Source organism: Lasioglossum baleicum, chromosome 1 (assembly GCF_051020765.1).
Source record: "Lasioglossum baleicum chromosome 1, iyLasBale1, whole genome shotgun sequence".
Classification (NCBI taxonomy): Eukaryota; Metazoa; Arthropoda; class Insecta; order Hymenoptera; family Halictidae; genus Lasioglossum; species Lasioglossum baleicum.
Window position 1 is genome coordinate 17,539,153 of NC_134929.1, and position 19,997 is coordinate 17,559,149.

Here is a 19,997-nt window from a genome sequence, read left to right on the forward strand (position 1 = left end):
ACGGACCAAATATTCAAGATCTTCTTAGAAAAACGAATTATTGACTGAGAAATGAAGGCGGATATCGACAGCTAAAAACTCTAGACTACTAGGATCGAAGATAAAAATCGTAGAAAATAGAATATCGGGTGCGCTGAAAAATATTCAAATTACGCTCGTGCGCGCAAGATATATGTACAGTATGTATGTACATATTTACAGATCGTTCGCTGGAAAGACAGAAACAGACACGCGGAGGATTCGATGCTTCGATCGTGTACAAACCTTTCACGCAGGTGTTGGAATCTGGATCGCAGAGCATGCCGGGTGGACAGTATGGACAACTGGTGTCGTTCAATACTTCTGAAGAAATGTACATAATGTTTAGTTAATATCGTAGAGTTCCTGAATACGGAAGAAAATGTCGATGGAGCATCTACCTTTCGCGCAAACCGGTCTGTGATCCTGCACGTGGCAAACTTCGACGAAGTCGCACGGGTTCTCGACGGTGCACGGGTTCAAGCATTGATGATTGATGCAAGCCAGCTGGGAGAGACAGTCGTCGTGGGTACTGCATTTCGTATCTACAGGAACGTACAAAATATTAGAGCCTCGAAGCAACATGTTCGATTCGTAACACTAAACGCTATCCACAAGTTTGCATCGTTTATTGATTCCAAACTGGATTTATCTAGTGATTGAACATTTCTTGTGATTTTCTCGAAAAATCTTTTAAAAATATATATATAGAGAGTGCACTATAATAATGAACACAGAAAACACATTCACCTAATTCCTAAAACACATAATGGTTTTCGTGTTACTTGTGTAAAGCCCAGAAGTGGTGTTAGTTAGTACGTTCGCTCTTGCAGGAGACTCTCAGCTGAAATGAGATTTCAACATTGATTCGAATCGATTGACTTTGTTTGCCGATGATGTCCTTGGAGAGCGAACGTCACGGAAATATTACAAATTGATCGTTACGTGTACAGATAAGCGAGAAGAGTTCGTGCAAAGGCACAATTAATGTACAGCATGCAGAGAGCGCTAATGCAGCAGGTCCATGTCAGCACTGGATCCTGGCAGTATATATTTTGTAAAATCTAGGTCGGACATTCGATTTGTGCGTGTATGCCCGTCCGGTATCGTTTCCGGTGTATGATTCACCGATCGAGATCGAACAGCTCATATAGGGTCTATGGATGAAGCAACAACTTTCCAGAATTGGTTGCTACCAATTTTCATCTGGATACGACGAAGGACACACTGGAGACAACGTTTTCGTGGAGACACATTTTGATTTTGGTGAACACGAGAACATTTAAAAGACTCCCGACAAGAATGATCTTTACCTGGGAGTATGCTACAATTAGGTGTACTCTGGTCGACTGTTAGGTTGAAGCACACGGGCCGATCGACCGGTACGCCGCATTTAGACTTATCTGTGCTTGGTGTGTCGCAACAAATTTCGCACCCTGATTGGGGTGTTGTTGTTTCTGGTTGTTGTATCGTTGCATGCTCTTCTGTCGAGTGCTGTTCTGTTAATGTGTGTTCTGTTGGATATGGTTCAGTTGTCGAAGTGTATTCTGTGGAATACGATTCAGTTGTTGGAATGTGTTCACTCGTAAAATAATCATTGACTGTTGAAGTGCGTTCTGTGTAGTGTACTTCGGTTGTTGAAGTTGTCTCCGTAACATGATCGCATGGTGAAGATTCTTCGGTGGTGTACTGTGTTGTTGAAGATTGATCGATGAACTCTTCGGTGGTACTAGGTTGTTTTGTAGATTGTTCTTCGGTTGTTAAGTAATGTTCTGTTGTTGAAGGTGCTTCTGTAGTATAACGTTCAGTTGTTGAATAGTGTTCTATTGTTATAGGTTGTTCTGTAGTATATTGTTCAGTTGTTGAAGGTTGTTCTGTAGTGTATGGTTCAGTTGTTGAATATTGTTCTGTTGTAGAAGGTTGTTCTGTAGTGTATTGTTTCGTTATTAAATAATGTTCTGATGATGAAGGTGGCTCTGTTGTGTACTGTCCAGTTGTTGAATAATGTTCTGTGTTATATGGTTCTGTTGTTAAATACTGTTCTGTTATTGTAGGTTGTTCTGTAGTATATTGTTCAGTTGTTGAATATTGTTCTGTTGTAGAAGGTTGTTCTGTAGTATATTGTTTCGTTGTTAAATAATGTTCTGATGATGAAGGTGGCTCTGTTGTGTACTGTTCAGTTGTTGAATAATGTGCTGTGGTGTACGGTTCTGTTGTTACATATTGTTCTGTTATTGTAGGTTGCTCTGTAGTATATTGTTCAGTTGTTGTAGGTTGTTCTGTAGTGTATTGTTCAGTTGTTGAGTAATGTGCTGTTGTTGAAGTTTGTTTTGTAGTGTATGGTTCAGTTGTAGAATATTGTTCTGTAGTGTATTGTTTCGTTGTTGAATAATGTTCTGACGATGAAGGTGCTTCTGTAGTATAATGTTCAGTTGTTGAATACTGTTCAGTTGTTGTAGGTTGTTCTGTAGTGTATTGTTCAGTTGTTGAGTAATGTGCTGTTGTTGAAGGTTGTTCTGTAGTATATTGTTCAGTTGTTGAATATTGTTCTATTGTAGAAGGTTGTTCTGCAGTGTATTGTTTCGTTGTTAAATAATGTTCTGATGATGAAGGTGGTTCTGTTGTGTACTGTTCAGTTGTTGAAGGTTGTTCTGTAGTATACTGCTCAGTTGTGGAATAGTGTTCTGTTGTTGTAGGTCGTTCTGAAGTATGCTGTGCAGTTGTTGAATAATGTGCTGTGGTGTACGGTTCTGTTGTTAAATATTGTTCTGTTGTTGTAGGTTGTTCTGTAGTATATTGTTTAGTTGTTGAATATTGTTCTGTTGTAAAAGGTTGTTCTGTTGTGTACTGTCCAGTTATTAAATACTGTTCTGTTGTTGAGGATTGCTCAGTAGTATGTTGTTTAGTTGTTGAATACTTTTCTGATGTTGAAGGTTGTTCCGTGGTGTATTGTCCGCTTGTCGAAGTATATTCCGTAGAATACGTAGGTGTCAAATAGTGTTCCGTGTACTGTTCAGTCGTTAATTTCTCTGTAGTATGCTGTCCAATAGTTGAATACTGTTCTGTAGTATACTGCCCACTCGTAGGAAACTGTTGAGTAGTCCTATCAGTGTTATACATTTCAGTGCTCTCTGGTTGTTCCGTGAAGTATTCCCCGACTGTCGTGTACATTTGATTCGTAATCGTGTCAGTTGTAGACCCTACAGTAGTCTCATGAATCAACGGGTACTGAGCAGTAACAGTAACAATTGTTTCATTCTCTAAACCAGTAACCATAGTCTCATGTTCTAGGGGATACTGGGCAGTGACAGTGATCAGAGTAACTTTCTCAGTAGTCGTTAGTTCTGGACGTTCCGTTACAACTTCCGTTTCGGTCGAGTGTTCAAGCAGAGAATTTTCAGTGGGTATTAATGCAACAGTTGTTTCCGGAGACTCTGTAACCTCTATCGGTCTTTCGGTCGTATAATCGCCTGCCGAAACAGGCGTTACTGTGAAGACCTCTTCCACAGGGGACTGTGACGAGTGTCTATCGAACGTAAGCGGCGTTACTATCACAACCTTATCCGTTGCCTCGTGATATTTCAACTCTGTCGTAGTCTCTACCATGCTTTTAACAGTCGTGTACTCCTTACTTCCCGGCGATAAAGTTGTCGCCAGTTCAGAAACTGCTTCCTCTGTTATCCCGCCAATCGACGGCAGAGTCGTGATAATAACGGTCGAAGCAGTTTCCGTGTTTTCTTCAGAGATATCCTTAACAGTGTGCACCTCAAACGAGCTAGTACTACAACCGATGTCATGAGAGACAGTAGTGTGTGCTGTAACACTTTCAGAAGAGCTTGCAGTAGCTGTTGCCGGCGAAGTGGAACCTCTCTCTGTACTCGAGGACAGTGTGCTCTCTTCAGTGTACGAAACTGTCGAAACTTCATCGGAAGAAGTGCTAGTTGAGAACTGTGTGGTCGTCGGAAGTGTAGTTGTCTCGTTGTTTTCTAGTGTCGAGTGTTCAACGGCGGGCATAGTGTTAGTGTCAATACAACGATCTTCTGAATCGTTACAATCACAAATTGGCCTGTGTACTTTAACCCGACACCGAGCTACCGATCGACAGTGGTCGACGCAAGGATCAATACAGGATCCACCGACACAGGCTTCTGTGTCGTTGCAGTCGTCGTCGGACTCGCAGCGATTGTCAGGCGTAGTGTGTGGAGATGCTGCGGATTACAACACAATATAAACAACAGTGATCGCACAGCGTTACGAAGAGAGACTTAAGGGGTAAGAGAAGCTGAAAGAAACTCGTTCAAAAGCGTTTTTCGTTACCAAGAATTAGATAATATGCTACTTAATCGTACTGTGCTCCAAATATATCAAACATCTACGGAATTAAGGTATCAGTCGGCATGCTCGCATAATAACAGACAAGCTAATCGCTCAGAAGTATTCATTAATTAGATTCTTTACAGAGACAGATGTAACGGAGAAAAATAATCCTTAAACAGTGAGGACGTCGGCAGAGTAGAGAGAAGGAGAGTATAGGTACACAGGGAGTGGGTCGAGAATTGTATCTGTGACTTTGGAACCTGAAACGCATTTTTGTTCAGACAGCGGAATCTTCGTGACGACGCTGGCGTTGCGAACCTGACGCTGGAGACTTCAACGCATAGTAAAAACATTCGCACAAGATTTTAACGCGCGGTGAAGACAGTAGCAGGAGACTTTAGCGTGTGGTAAAGACGGTGCCCAGAGACTTCAACGCATGGTAAAGACAGTGCCGGGAAACCGGAGTAATAATTTAGCCCCAGAAAATTGCTAAAACAGCACTTTGTACATGATAGGAACGTTATTGCCAGGCTCGGAGCGCTATAGCTCGTTGTCGAAGCTTTCTTAAGTCTAGTTCCGCTGTCTGAACGTTCGGAAACCTGAAAAGAGTAGCAATCGGTATTGTCGGTGTGAGGCGTAGATGCGAGTAAGAGTCGTAGACAGATCGGCACGAGAGACATATCGGTAGGTGCGGGCTAATCCAGTCGACAGCGAGACAGAGAATAGAAAAATAGAGAAGGAGAGAGCGAGAGAGAGAGAGGGGGGGAGAGACCGAGAGAATAAGAGTAAGAGAGAGAGAGATAGAGAAAAAAGTAAAAGAGAGAAAGTAAGAAAGAGTGAGGAAAGTGGAGAAAGAGTGATAGACAGAGACAGACCAGAGAAAGATAGGCGAGATAGGTGGTGAGAAATGGTGTTTACCTTCCATGCATCCGTATTTAGTATCTGGCACAAAGCCGGGGGGACAGAACTTGCAGATAGGCTTGTGCTCCTCCACGTAACAGGGGGCATCAGCCGGACAGGTGGAGTTTCTGCATGGGTCCACGCAGCGATAGTTGCGGCACGCCAAGTCTGGAGAGCAGCCACTGTCTCGCAGGCAAATGGAGAGGGAGGGATTGCAGTTTTGTGTGCATATGCAGACGGGACGGTGGTCCAGGACACCGCAGGTTTTATCGGCCGGGCACGGACTTTTCTTACGGACGTTACAAGGGTTCTGGCATTTCCCGTTGACGCACGCGGCGTTCGACGGACAGTCGAAGTCCCGGTTGCAGGTCGGGGTGTCGGGGCCGCATATCAGCTCACCGAGCTCGTTTAACACAAAACCGTACTTGCAGACGCAGGCGGGCCTGTGGTTCCACACCTGACACCTTCTGTTTACCTCGCAGCTGTACTGAGGGCTGAGACACGGGTCACGGCACTCGCCTGTCCGCGAGTGACACGCGAGGCTCCCCGGGCAATCGTGATCGGACGAGCAACCGATGCTCGGTGTAGGTCTGGGATTCAGTTTGTCGCATTTGGGATCTGGATGACAGGCCGTGTGGGGCATGCCGATATAACACTGCGGACAGGAGCAGCGAGGCTTGTGCAGAACCACACGGCAGAGCGCGTTGATCCCACAGGCGCCGCGCAAACCGCACGGGTCCACGCACTGCAGGTTTATGCAGGCTTTTTCATTGGGGCACTCAAGGTCGCTGGTGCATTCGCGCTCTAATCACATCCCCCGAGGCGTATACACAACATACATATAATTTTGTTGGTTGGTGGTTGTTGTTGTTTTTTTTTTTGTTCAGTGTCGGTGGAATTTATGGTGTATCGGTGGTAGGTTCGGTGGTTGGTGGTTGGTTGGTTGGTTGGTGATGGGAACAGGAAAAAAAAAAGAAAAAAGCATTTATAAGAACTGTGAAAAGAAACTTTCTCACAAATAACATAAACCACATGCTTCTTGTATTTATAATACGGAAATAGTAGGGTAGCTCTGTGAAGAAGTAAATAATAGAGAACGAATCTTTACACTATTATATTCCGATTGTAACTGATCTCTCATCGGCGAGAAGATTATAATATATATATATACATACTCTCTGCGCGTACATATATATACGTATCTCGTGTATGTATATATATGTATACGTTTGGCAAGCAGCGATATTTACAACACAAGCCCCCACAGATCTCGAGAAAATAAGAGGGAAAAAATACAATGTAAACAGTGAATAAATCCAGCAAAATAACAAGCATGGGTATATGAGAATGTCCCTTTCGCAGTTCCCAATCTGTATTAAATCGTTATGTAATCCTAGATCTAGAGAAACGGATTCATCAGCGTGTTCACTGTAAATGTGTACCTCTCTCGTTGCACGCGAATTGCCAGTATACAATTATTCTTTCTATTATCTTTTTTTGCTATTATCTTTTTGTTTTTTGCTTTTTACACGTCACCGGCATTCGTACTTTTTCTCGACTTTCCTCAAGACAGATTGGATACTGAAATAAACATTCTACATATGAATAGTTATGTGTGAGACATGTGTGAAACGTGTTTCAAACTTTGGACACATTATGTACAGTATGCCTAGCTATGTAGATTTATATATGTACAGGTTTATGTAAGACCATTGTCGGGTAGAATCCAGTGTCGCGTGTATACACAGTCATGTATGTATACACGATTCAGAACAAAAACGATAAGCTATACATATATGTATAGAATGTATAATATATGTATAAGGTAATCCGTTGGTCCAATCACATCTGTCTCTCGATTGTTAACGACTCACTGGATTAATACATCTATGTATTACTTCAAGTCCTACTATAGACGATACATGGTTATTCTACGGACCATGTTCCTCTGATCGTCAGTATTGCTCGCTAGTCACAAATGCTGTACATGGAATTAATTCGATCTGCCCGGTTAAACAGTTAGTAGGCCGTCTCTTACCTGTCGTGCACTCGTTATCCGGTGAACCGGTCGTGCCAGGTGGACACCGACAGACGAATATCGTGCCATCCCTTATGCATTCCGCACCCTTTCCGCAACCGTTCGTTCTGCAGTCACCTAGACTCTTATCTACACTACCTGCAATCAGACATGAGAGACGCGTGAATTTGTGGGAACGAAATTTCAATGCTACTGTCGCAGCTCATTTCTTGAGAGCAATTTTTGAATTCCTGTAATCTCGTGTTAAAGCATACTTGACCACATCAGAAAACTTACAGCTAATCATAGGATCTCCGAACGGGAAGTTAGGTGGACAATAGCACTGCGGGTGGTTCTTGTAAATACGGCAAGCAGCGTTCGCGCCGCATCGGGTGTCCTTGCAGAGCTCTCCTCCATCGCAGATACAAGCCTGATGTGGATCTCCATGGCATCTAGGGTCGCAGGTGCATTCGAAGCCATTCAGAGTCTCCCTGCACTTCGCGTTCACTCCGCAGGGTCTCCTCAAGCACTGATCTCCTCCTGCGACATTAAAAAATCACGCATATGATTAAATCAGAAAAATATCAAAGAATAATCGAACCAGCTCGAAGAAGCAATTTATACCTTTCTTGCAGTTGATCTGGGGATTTCCATAGTGTCCAGGTGGACAAGAACACTGAGCCTTCCTACTGACTACTCTGCATTGAGCATTGAAGCCGCAGACACCGTGTTGCAAGCAAGGATTGGTGCAAACACCATCTTCGCTGCAGCGTTTGTTCGCCTCGCAATCGTCGTCCCGTTGACATTCTAGTTGGTAGCACTCTTGACTAGGCTCTCCCTGGAAACCTTCTGGGCAGAGACACACTGCACGATGATTGGACACGCGGCATAGGGCGTTGATTCCACAAGGTGACCCATTGGCGGAGCACGGGTCCTCGCATTGATTATTTATGCAGGACAATGACGATGGACAGTCGGAGTGGGTGCGGCAACCGACCAAACACAAGCCTCCATCGCAAACGTAGCCCTGGGAAGAACAATGAAATTAAAATATATAATGTTCTCTAGGGTATGTTTTTCTTTCAAGTGTTCGAGGATTTGTGAAAGGTACCTTCGGACACGCATTGTTTACGTCGCACTTGACACGACACTTTCCAGAGTGACAATACTCTCCACAGGAACATTGTTCTTGGCTGGAGCAACTTGTCATGCAGAAACCGATCTCGTCGCATTCGCAAGATCCATCGCAAGGGATCATTGACTTCGTGCAACTGATCAGAGCGTTGCCATAGTAGTTGGCAGGGCAGCTACATTGAGCCACGTGGTTCACCACGCGACAACCTGCGCACTCTCCGCACGCCTCGCCACTTGCGCATGTATCTGAAAAGAGGATTTGACGTTATATTTTTTACATTCAGCAAGATATAGCTAGTTCTTTTTCTTCAAGCCTGTCCTGTCCTGTTTTAAGTGACATTTCACCTGATAGCATTACATTTATCCAATTTACGCAACCAGTTTTCTCTGACAGGATCTCGGTATCAACAACTTCATCTCATAAATGGTCTAAATCAAATTAGAAATCTGTCTCGCCATGAATCCATTTCAAAACGATCAACGAGACGCATTAGCTCACCTCTGCACTTGTTGTTCACGCAAGACTCGTCATTGGGACAAGTATTATCGCTGCGACAGCCGATGTCGCACAACCTGTTCTGACAGATCTGATTCGCCACGCAATGGTCGTCGCTGTTGCAGATCGCCTTGCAGATTCCGCCGTCGCATCTTTCGTCGATGAGGCAGTTGGCGTCGCTGCAAACCCGATTTACATTAGCTAACGAAACCGCGACAAAACGACGAACTCGAGTTAATGGTCTCTCACCTCCTACACGTAGCGTAACAGGATCGGCCGTAACAAGTCTGACCGGTTGGACAATCGGGATCGGTCGAGCAGGGTAGGAACTCCTGCTTGCAGCCAATTAGGGGATCTCCGCCGAGTGGAGCGGGACAGGCGCATAATTTCTGATGATTCACGACGGAGCACTTGGCGTTCACTCCGCAGGCATCGGGGAGAGCGCATGGGACTGAGAAAAGGAAATCAACAAGTGCTAGAAACATAAACAAAACCGAGCAGCAAAAGATTCGATCGTTATTCCTACCTTGGCACTGGTTATTAATGCAAGCGTAATTCTCCTGGCACTCCACATCCGCGCGACATCCAGCAGCACAGACCAGACCGTCGCAGATCTCTCCGCTTCTGCAATCCTCATCTCTCCTGCACAAGGCCTTGCACACGCCGGTGTGATCGCAGCGTTCATTGCTAAGACAATTCAGGTCCGAGGAGCAGACAGGAGTGCAACTGCCTCCGATGCACGCTGTTCCCGTTGAACAATCTCTATTCGCCTGGCAAACTGGTCCAGGAGATCGCAGACAGGCTACTTTAGCAGTCGGATTCGGTATGAATCCACCAGGACAAGAACACGTAGCTCGCTGGTTGAACACGGTGCACTTTGCGTTCGGACCACAGGGAGTCGCCTCGCAAGGATCGATGCATTTGTGCGTTATGCAAGCCTGGTTCGCGTTGCAGTCCTCGTCCGCGCGACATCCGAACGAACACATGTTGTTCAAGCATATGTGACCCAGGAAACAGTCGTTGTCCAACCTGCAGGTCAGCAGACAGTTCCCGCGGACGCATTTCTCGTTGAACGCGCACTCGTTGTCCGTAACGCAAATTGGGAGACACACGTTGTCGCGACAGGTGTTGCCGTCGTTGCAGTCGATGGTGTCTCTGCAGGACACTGGGACTGGAAAGAGGATACCATCATCTCTTGAATCAAATCTTCAAACTTTCAAACTCTATCGCAGATATTAGGTCAGTGCAAATGAAATCGCCAACACTGACCTAATAAAGTGCAGATGGTAAATCATTATTTAAGATGCACACATGCGACGGAGAAATAATATAAAAATTCTAAAAATAGCCTTACGTCTGACGCACTCCACTTCCGAGTTGCCGGTGAAGCCTGCAGGGCAGCTGCATTGTTTAATGTGGCTTCTCACGTCGCACTCGGCGTTTATTCCGCACGCGGCTCTTATGTTGCAAGGATCCAGGCATTGTCCATTCAGGCACACGTCCGATAGGTTGCATTCTTCATCTGACTGGCAAGACGCTGCGGGAATGTCGAATTATGCAATTTCACGGTTGGACAGAGTCCGAAGGTATGCACTCTCTAACATCGTTCGACTAGACTCACGTCTGCAGATTCCCTCGTAGCAATAAGTGTTTGGCGAGCAGTCGACGGCTGACGAGCAAATCACTGGTTTCGGTCGACAGCCTACACTTAGATTGTTCGGATCGCCGTCGTAATCCGAGCGACATTGACACGCCGCCGCGTGATTGATAGCGAGACAGTCAGCGTTCGGGCCGCAACGCGTTCGCGAGCAAACATCTGCAACGGGACGGAGAGAACCAGGATCGTTAAACGTCAGGAATCTCAACTATTTAGACCTGCGGGCTTGGATAGGATTGTTAAGGTATTCGATACACACCGAAACACTTCGGCACGTTGTTAATGTTTATACACTTGGCAGTGAGCGGGCAATCGTCGTCCAGGAGGCATTCGACCGGCGGCTGGCATCCGCTGTTGTACGCGTCCCCGACCATTCCCTGCTGACAATGACACTTGTACGATCCTCTGGAATTCTCGCAAACGGTCCCCGGAGCGCAAGGCTCGTTCTGACAATAATCGATCAGCTGACACCCGTGAGTAGGCTCGCCGGTGTAGCCTGGCTGGCACGTGCATACCTGGAACACAGAACTCTCGTTGATTATGTGGCCGACATGAATCATAAACCTGCAAGTACTCGATGGCAAACTGAGTACCCAGTCAGTCAAATCAGTCAGCAAATGAAAGAGAAAGTGTACGAAGAAAATGTTAACGCGAAAACGAGTGTGTTCGTTTCTTTCTAGACAGACTGAAGAAATCTAGAGTCTAGATCATTACCTGGACATGTCTGTCGGCAGTGCAAATAGCATTAACGCCGCAAGGATTATGCGCCAGACAGGCAATCCTGCACTTGTGCGTATCGCAGATCTTCTCATCACTGCAGTCATCATTGCTCTCGCACTCGATAGGTTGACATCCAATCTTGTCGTCCTTGGGATTCCCGAAGAATCCGCCTTTGCAGGAGCAAACAGCTCTATGATCATCAGCCCTGCACTCCGCATTACGTCCGCAGAGCACCAAGTCGCAGACTTTCTGACACTCGGCCTGGCCAATGTTATTCTTAATGCATTTTTCGTCGTAAGAACAATCATCTTCGGATAAACAACGCAGCTCTTGAACGCAGACATTATTATGGCAGTATTGGAATTCGGGGCAGCTCGAGTTGCTCTTGCAAGTAGGTTGGCAGAGGCCGTTGATGCAGAGTTGGTCGCCGATGCAATCTCTTGTGCTACCGCAAAGCGCTGCAAAAAGGTGAAATATGCTTATGATGTATACACCAGACGCGTCGTTAAAATTCTTTGCGGTTTTGCACTGACCTGTGCATATTCCACCGTTGCAGGCCGAACCAGTTGCACATTGGGAATCCGATTTACAGTATTGGACAGGTGTGCATCCCAGATTCGGGTCGCCAGTGCCTCCAGGTTGACAGGTGCATACTGCACTGTGATTCAGCGGAGAACAATCGGCTCCTTGGCCACAGACGTTTGATAGGGAGCAAGGATCGACGCACTTGTGATCGAAACAGGCATCAGAAGGACTGCAGTCGCTGTGATAGTTGCACTCCAAGTGAACACACTCAGACTGGAATTTTGGAAATGATTGTGATAACAGCTTGATAAAAAGAAACATTATTAATCGCTTTGGCGATTATATACTTACAGATGGATTTCCAGTGGTCTGACCAGGACACCTACAAAGAGGAGCGTGATCTCGCACGAAGCATTCCGCGTTCCTGCCGCAGATGCGTGCAACGTCGCAAGGATTGGTGCATTTGTTGTCGATGCAGGATGCAGAAATCGGGCAATCGAAGTCCGTGAAGCAATCTCCAGGTTGCTTGCAGCCAGTCTTGAGGGGATCTCCTACCAGTCCATGAGGACAGACACAACTGTACGATCCTTCCGTGTTTTGGCAGCTGAAAGAATATTAGCTCATCAGAAAATCATCTTTATCAGACGTGTGTGATAATACTTACACAGCTGTGGAGTGACAAGGATTTTCCAAACACTCGTTCACGTCGGCACAAATGTCACCAGCTAGAACAAATCCAGGGTAACATTTGCAGATACCAATATGATCCGAGGCTATACAGTTGCCGTATCCACAGTTTAATTGGTTGCATGGACCTGAAAAGTGAGTAAGCAAAAAAAGAGCAATTTGTTAAGAACTCTGTGTAAATGTACGAAGATAATTGAACAGAAAGTTTACTCACTGCTGCACTTGTTGGTATCCTGGTTGCAATACTTGTCCGTGGGGCAATCATTGTTGGAGAGGCACTCCACTCTGAAGCATCCCGAGGCGTCGCCAATGTAGCCAGGTTGACATTGACAAGCAGCCGTGTGGTCAACGACAGTGCAGATCGTGTTGGATCCACAGTCGCCCAGGGAGCAAGGATCGGTGCAGTTGTGGAGGATGCAAGCCTGCGAGTCCGTACAGTCTGCGTTCGCATTGCATTGATGAGGTATCACGCAACCTGAGCCTAGAGGATCGCCCGCGGTGCCTTCTGGGCAGATGCACCGATAGGACCCGTGGAGATTGACGCATTCTGCACTGGAATGGCAAGGTTCGTCGTCGCATTCGTTGATGTCAAGACAGTGTTCTGGTCCTGCGACGAATCCATGACTGCATCTAAAAAGAAAAATGCAACAAGTATGAAAAAATGCAAACAAATGAACTTCCAACATGTATAATCTGATCATTAAATAGATCAGCCTGTATAGCTGAATTCTTACCTGCACTTGTTGTTGATGCACACTTCATTGTCCTTGCACCCAGCGTCAGAGGTGCAACCCACTTCACAAGCCCCGTCAATGCACAATTCACCAGGCAAGCAATTACTATCGCCATAGCAAATCTTCACACAAATGCCATTCTTGCACCGCTCTCCCTGTGCACAATTATTCTGCTCGCTGCATTGGCACTGACAGAACCCGGAATCACAGACATGTTGACTCGGACAATCTTGAGCTCCGTCGCATATACTGGGTACTCTGACACAGCCTTGTTGAGGCGTAGGGTTCCCATGAAAACCTAATGGGCACGTGCATGTCGTGGCATGATTGGTACAACTGCAAATCGCGTTTGGTCCGCACACGTCCTTAAAACTGCATGGATCTGGAAGAGAAAACGATTGTACGGATTCTGTGTGTGGGAGAAATGTTTTATTGATTCCTGGCGAAGTACCATGGCATTTGTTGTTAATGCAAGCCTGCGAGCCAGGACAATTTTTGTTTCCACGACAACCCAGGATACATCCTCCGTTCACGCAAGCCTGATCTAGTTGACATTGGCTGTGGGACACGCAGGGAATCACGCACTTGCTGTTCACGCACTTCTCGCCGACCGAACAGTCCGAAGATGCTCTGCAAACAGCTACAGCAGAATATTTTTATATTAGAAACATTAATTGCGATCTACAAAATACTATAATCAAAATTCAATTACAGAATCATGTCTTACCTATGCACTGTCCCTCAAGGCACACGCTCTCTTCGCAATCGGCGTCAACGGTGCAGTAATTCGAAACCCTGACACATCCATCTCGAACACCCTTCGTGGACGGTACAAAGTTGTGGATGCATTTGCAAGTTGGTTGCCCGTTAATGATTTCGCAGATGGAATTCGGACCGCAGGCATCCTCGCAGGGATTGACGCAGCGATGATTGTGGCAGATGGAATGCACCGGGCAGTCTTTGCCACTGGCGCAGAAGCCTTCGGGCTGACACCCTTTCGCGTAGGGATCGCCAACGAAATTAGGTGGACACTGACAGACAGGATTATTCGATGGTCCGGATACACAGACAGCGGACTGATGACAGGGATTGGGATGACAGGCTTCAATGGCGACGCACTCCACATCGGGAACAGGATTTGGCTTCAGTCCTGGTGGACACTGGCAAATCGCTCTGTGATCGTCGGCGATGCAGACAGCGTTGACGCCGCAAGCGTTTTCGTTGCAGGCGTCGTAGCAGGTATGAGTCAGCCTGTTACACAGCTGAGTGGGTGGACAATCGATGTTATACACGCAGGGAACCGTTCGGCAGCCTTTGACCATGTCTGTGGGATCTCCAGCGAAGAGACCAGGTGGGCATTCGCAGTTGGCGACGTGATTGTGGACGATGCACAGAGCGTTCGGTCCGCAAGAGACGAAGTTGCAGACTGGCTGACAGGTCAGCAGACCCTCTTCTGTACTCCTACAAGTCTGATCCTCTGGACACTCGCTGTCTGTCGAGCAGTGATCCTTCTTCGGAGTCTGGCATCCTTGGCGATCGTTGGGGTTGCCCACGAAACCAGGAAGACACTCGCAACGTCCTCGGTGTCTCTCAGTGACGCATTGAGAGTTTACGGCGCAGGTGAAGCTGCGACACACTGACACACATTGGAGGACACCCAGAGCATCCGGTCTGCAAGCTTCAGTAGCGTGGCAGTCGTCGTCGGAGATGCAATCCGGCACAAAAGGTTTTTCGCAGGAAGACAGTATCGGGTTCCACTCGTAACCATCTTGGCACTTGCAGGTGGCATGACCAGGGATTATGTCTGGTTCACACTTCTGATTGGCACCGCAGTCCACTCTGCTGCATGGATTCACGCAATCACGAGCGCCATTGTCCAGAACTATGCAGAAAGATCCTTCTGGGCAGTCCGTGTGATGAGTGCAGCTAGGTGTTATCACAGATTTGGACGGCTGGCAGCCTTCTATCAGGTTACTAGGGTTTCCTTGGTAGCCGTCGATGCACAGACAGGATGATACATGGTGCTGGGTCACGCACAGTGCATTCGGACCGCACTGCAATTTGCTGCAAGCATCTACGCACTTCCGTACACCCTTGCCAACTTGGAAGCAGATCTGCTGAGGCTCGCAGTCGAGGTCGTTGGAGCAGTGACCATGAAGATGACAGCCTTTGACGAGGTCATTCGGATTTCCAGTATAGCCTGGAGGACAGACGCAAGCTCCATCTTGGCAGACCGATCGAGGACCACACCTGACGTCGCTGCAACGGTTTATGCACTTGCCGTGTGTACATGTATAGTCGAAGGGACACGGAACTGACTCGCTACAGGTGCACGTTGCCGGGTCGGTGCACGGACCGACTTGCACTTGTTGGCAACCGACGAAGGGGTTACCGAAGAAGCCTTCCTTGCAGCGACAGTCGTAGCTGCCGATCGTGTTGATGCAGACCGCGTTGCTACCGCATGCGTTTCCATTGCATTCGTTGATGTCTGAGGACACACATGACAAATTCGAAATCTCACATCGTCGTTTTCATTTCAGCTACGTCCAGTTACATGTAAGTGTGATTTATACGAACCATAACATTGGATGTAAGGGTTCCCTGCATATCCCGGAGGACACAGACACTCGACAGCATTTGGCCCGACGTTGCAGTGCGCATCCTTGCCGCACAATGCAGTTGAACAATCAGATTTCTCTTGCACACCGCAGCCATGGTACGGATTTCCTGTGGTGCCTGGATTGCAGACGCATTTCGAATCTTGTGGACCGTATTCACAGTGGGCGTTGGAACCACAACCGGGGTCGCAGCTGGCAGGTTGAATCGCTGAAAAATGATCAAACTCGTTATTGACATATGCAGCGGTCCACAAAAGTATTCGTACACTTTAAATTAAGTGAATACTTAAGGTTGGCAAATTAAGTTGCCGACACTATGTGACTCACGTGGCATGCAAAGTAGATCCGGATTCCCAATGAAATAAGGATTGCAGACGCATTTGTTGGTCGCAGGATCACAAGAAGCTCCCACGCCGCAAACAATTCCTTCGCATCGACGTTTGCATCTTCCGCTTATGCACACGCTCGGCTCTGCACACGGCACTTCCGGTGAACAAACATCCGGTAGACACTGACCACCAGGAAACGGATTGCCCATGAAACCTTCGATGCACTTGCAGGTTGGTCCGCTGTAGCTCACGATGCACTGCGCTCCGGAGCCGCATACAAAACCATCGCATTCTGAAAATGAATTTCCAATCGTTCGTAGATGTTTCAACTTAATATTGAAATTCTTCAACATCTACTCTATCAGATACTCACGAGAAACGCATTCGTTGTTCTTTCCCTCGACGAACCCTATCACACATCTGCACCAAGCGGCGTGCTTATCAGGCTCGCAGTATGCGTTCGGTCCACAAGGTATGTTCTCGCAAGGATTCACACATGCGCCGTTCACACAGGCGAAAATATTCTCACAGTCGTTATTGGAAGAGCACTCGTTTTTAGGTAGAGCGACTCCTGTGCATCCAGCACTATAAGGATCACCTACTGTGCCCTTAGGACACTCGCAGATATGGTCGCCCTTCGTATTAATACAGTATGCACTGTGTCCACAAGGATTATTCGCGCATTCGTTCACATCCACGCAACCGTGTTGCGGGTCTCCTTCGTAGCCAGCCTCGCACATGCACCTGGGTGGGTCGCTTGGAGTGCATTTTGCGTTGATACCGCACGGGAACCGATCGCAAGGGTCTGAAATTGCAGAAAAATGCATAGAAGAACACCTGATGTAATGAAATGATTTTTATAAAATACTTACTCTTGCAATTGTTTCCATCGAGAGCGTCAGTGTAGAATGGTGGCGGACAGACGCATTCCCCGGGTTGCACGCATTTTTCGTTCGCCTTGCACTCGTTGTCGTTGGTGCATCTCTTCTGTGCAGGTGAGCAAAGACCATTGTAAGGATCTCCGCCGTAACCATGTGGACAGACGCATTGATGAGAGCCTGGTAAGTTAATGCACTCTGCACCGTAGCCACAAACTTGATGTCCAACGATGCACTCGTTTATATCTGCCAATTGGTGCATACTTGTTAATATCTATGAAAGGGAACGTTGAAACGAGCGATCTGATACATACCTTCGCAAGAACCGTCCACCTTGGTCGTGAAACCTTTAGGACAAGCACAGTAACTGACTCCACCAGCGATCGTGATGCACTCTGCACCGCTAGGACACTTCTCACCCTTCGAACATCCTGCCAGCATGCACTTGCCGTTGACGATCTTGTAGGGAGGCTGACACTGACATTCGATGCTGTTGCATTCTGCAATGTGACAACCACGTCAAATTTGTAATGATAATACTGAAAAGCTTCCTTTAAAAAAATTCCTCAAACTCAAAAAGCCCACAAGTAGTTATCCCTTTCTAGTTCCACAAGAAGCCAAAGCAAATTGAAATTTCCTACCTTCGCAGAGGGAGAACGGGTTCCCATTGAATCCAGGTGGACACTGACATTCGTAGCTACCGGGCAGATTCTTGCAAATGGCATTGACGCCGCAAGCAGGCTTGTCCCTGAGCTCCATGCACTCGTTGATGTCCCTGCACTTTCCAGTTTCATGATCGCGCGTATATCCCCGCTGACAAATGCACACGCTGCTGCCAACGAACTCATCCTTGATGCACTGTTCTCCAGCTGGACAAGGTGTGCTGGGTCCACAAGCGTGAGGAGCTTTCGATTCTTGACAGCCTCCGCTGTAGGGATCACCGGTAGTCCCGCTGGGACATTGACAGGAGAATGCACCGGGCTCGTTGTTGCAGATTGCACCCGGGGGACACGGGTTGATCGCGCATTCGTCGATGTCCCTGCAGCCTCCCTTCACTCCTGGCTTCCCTGTGTATCCGTTCCGACAGAGGCACGTCGCCACGTCGTTTGACAACATGCAGTGAGCGTTTGGTCCGCATGATAGGTCCTCGCAGGGATCTGATGTGCAAAATGAATATGGTAGTTGCATAAGTCTAGCTTTTGGCTGATCATCTAGCTTGATCAATCCTCGCACAATTTCCCCGTCAGTGTTAAATTAATTAATCTTGGGAATGAAATTGAGCTTAATGGGTCGAACTAACAATTAGATTAAAATACAGGTCCAAAATGGACGAAGTTCCACGACAATGAATATAAGAAAAATCGAAGTTTTCCTGTTGAGTCAGCCAGATCACAGCGCTCCATATTTAGAGAGATGATCTCACGATTCGAACAAGTGCACTCACGTCTGCAGTCGTTTCCAACATTGGGTTCAGGGCACAGGCACCTCTTCTGCGGATCGCAAATGGCGTTTCCGGGACAATCGCCGTCAACCTCACAGGTAACTATGCCCACGCACTTAATGTAAGGATCAGGGTCCGGTATAGTGCCCTCAGGACACGCACACGTGTAAGACCCTTCCGCGTTCGTGCATGTGGCACCGTGGCCACAAGCGTCGTGTCTCGTGCATTCGTCTACGTCTGTAATTAAAAAGAACATTTTCCAGATACGGCTCCCCTTGATTCCTCTAAGTGAAAGGTAGAAGTTGTACCTAGGCACTGTTTGAAGGCGTTTCCTGAGTAACCGGGCTTGCACTGGCAGTTGAATCCTCCCAGGGTGTTCGTGCAAATTGCGTTTTTACCGCAGCGTCCCGAGGGGCCGTTTATGGCATCGCACTCGTTTATATCTGATTTTTCAAAAACATTAGCGAGTTAATTCGACTGGTGTCTATCAGAAGCATGCATTCGCGATAATTACAATTTCGTGCATGTCGTTATTTGAAGTTATAACTGGGTTCTTATTTGGTTTCTATGTCCGGCAGCTAATGCAAACTATTTTTATTTTGCATAAAGATCCTAACGGGATACTAACCGACGCATCCAGCCGCAATGTCGTTCGGGTTGAAAGTCCAGCCGTCCTCGCAGATGCAATAGGCTTCGTGGCCGTCAGCCTTGCAGTACGCGTGGTCCCCGCAAGTGACCTCGTCGCAAGGCGCTATACAATGAAAAACGATCACTGTAGACAGCCCTATGTAATTATTTGCTGGGCACTCCGCAAAAACAATTACTTCGCGTTAATTTACCTTTGCAGGGTATGTGTGGCGGCGTTCCAACGAAACCGGACTCGCACTCGCAGTGGTGACTGCCTCTGGTGTTGCTGCAAATCGATGAGGGCCCGCAGGGGTTCGACAGACATTCATCCAGGTCCACGCATTCTGCACCAACGGCCTTGAAACCGTTCTTGCAGAAGCACTGGCCCTCGATGCACTCCGCGTTGTTCACGCAGTCGAAGTTCGATTTGCAGAGGGTGGTCACGTCAACCTACAAAATGTATATTGTAAAAATGAATCGTAATAGAATTGTTTCACAAATTCACCGTTCATTGGAAGTTCAGCACCATTTTATAAATCATTGGAAATATTTTTAATTTTCGACTACTGAGATTATAAAGATGCATCCATGAGGAATTATGAACGAATTTATTTCCTCAAATGACAAAGTTTTACTAGCTATTTAAAATGAACCGGAAGTAACTAAATTACCTGTTCGCAAGCGACAGTCGGACTGGGGTTGGCACTGTACCCCGGTGGACAGACGCAAGTGTATCCAGGATCAGCATTCTTACAAATCGCGTACCTTCCGCAAGGATTCTCCAACGCCGTGCATTCGTCGATATCTAATCGTTATTTGAAAAACACGTCTTATTAAAAGAATTATATGCATCTGACGTACCAGCCAGAATACCAATACTGTGATAGACTTTATTTTAT

At 46.9% G+C, this 19,997-nt stretch overlaps 1 protein-coding gene across 2 annotated transcripts in view; it reads right to left on the reverse strand.

Annotated features, from left to right (window-relative positions):
• Nucleotides 1-19,997, reverse strand: part of Dpy (fibrillin-like protein dumpy) — a 114,818-nt gene that overhangs the window by 63,368 nt on the left and 31,453 nt on the right. For both annotated transcript variants that reach the window (XM_076430923.1, XM_076430934.1), the window contains exons 10-42: nucleotides 19,770-19,903; nucleotides 19,311-19,548; nucleotides 19,100-19,222; nucleotides 18,780-18,914; nucleotides 18,475-18,708; nucleotides 17,672-18,187; nucleotides 17,345-17,530; nucleotides 17,025-17,276; nucleotides 16,526-16,957; nucleotides 16,151-16,444; nucleotides 15,783-16,031; nucleotides 13,933-15,693; nucleotides 13,657-13,845; nucleotides 13,206-13,587; nucleotides 12,686-13,101; nucleotides 12,449-12,599; nucleotides 12,136-12,388; nucleotides 11,793-12,057; nucleotides 11,254-11,717; nucleotides 10,799-11,054; nucleotides 10,504-10,698; nucleotides 10,237-10,419; nucleotides 9,409-10,053; nucleotides 9,132-9,333; nucleotides 8,886-9,061; nucleotides 8,364-8,632; nucleotides 7,877-8,279; nucleotides 7,550-7,792; nucleotides 7,274-7,411; nucleotides 5,254-6,039; nucleotides 1,332-4,226; nucleotides 420-563; nucleotides 265-342 (exon numbers count right to left, since the gene is read on the reverse strand). In XM_076430923.1, the coding sequence (XP_076287038.1) occupies nucleotides 265-342; nucleotides 420-563; nucleotides 1,332-4,226; nucleotides 5,254-6,039; nucleotides 7,274-7,411; nucleotides 7,550-7,792; nucleotides 7,877-8,279; nucleotides 8,364-8,632; nucleotides 8,886-9,061; nucleotides 9,132-9,333; nucleotides 9,409-10,053; nucleotides 10,237-10,419; nucleotides 10,504-10,698; nucleotides 10,799-11,054; nucleotides 11,254-11,717; nucleotides 11,793-12,057; nucleotides 12,136-12,388; nucleotides 12,449-12,599; nucleotides 12,686-13,101; nucleotides 13,206-13,587; nucleotides 13,657-13,845; nucleotides 13,933-15,693; nucleotides 15,783-16,031; nucleotides 16,151-16,444; nucleotides 16,526-16,957; nucleotides 17,025-17,276; nucleotides 17,345-17,530; nucleotides 17,672-18,187; nucleotides 18,475-18,708; nucleotides 18,780-18,914; nucleotides 19,100-19,222; nucleotides 19,311-19,548; nucleotides 19,770-19,903 (13,287 nt within the window). The remainder of the gene's footprint in view (nucleotides 1-264; nucleotides 343-419; nucleotides 564-1,331; nucleotides 4,227-5,253; nucleotides 6,040-7,273; nucleotides 7,412-7,549; nucleotides 7,793-7,876; nucleotides 8,280-8,363; nucleotides 8,633-8,885; nucleotides 9,062-9,131; nucleotides 9,334-9,408; nucleotides 10,054-10,236; nucleotides 10,420-10,503; nucleotides 10,699-10,798; nucleotides 11,055-11,253; nucleotides 11,718-11,792; nucleotides 12,058-12,135; nucleotides 12,389-12,448; nucleotides 12,600-12,685; nucleotides 13,102-13,205; nucleotides 13,588-13,656; nucleotides 13,846-13,932; nucleotides 15,694-15,782; nucleotides 16,032-16,150; nucleotides 16,445-16,525; nucleotides 16,958-17,024; nucleotides 17,277-17,344; nucleotides 17,531-17,671; nucleotides 18,188-18,474; nucleotides 18,709-18,779; nucleotides 18,915-19,099; nucleotides 19,223-19,310; nucleotides 19,549-19,769; nucleotides 19,904-19,997) is intronic.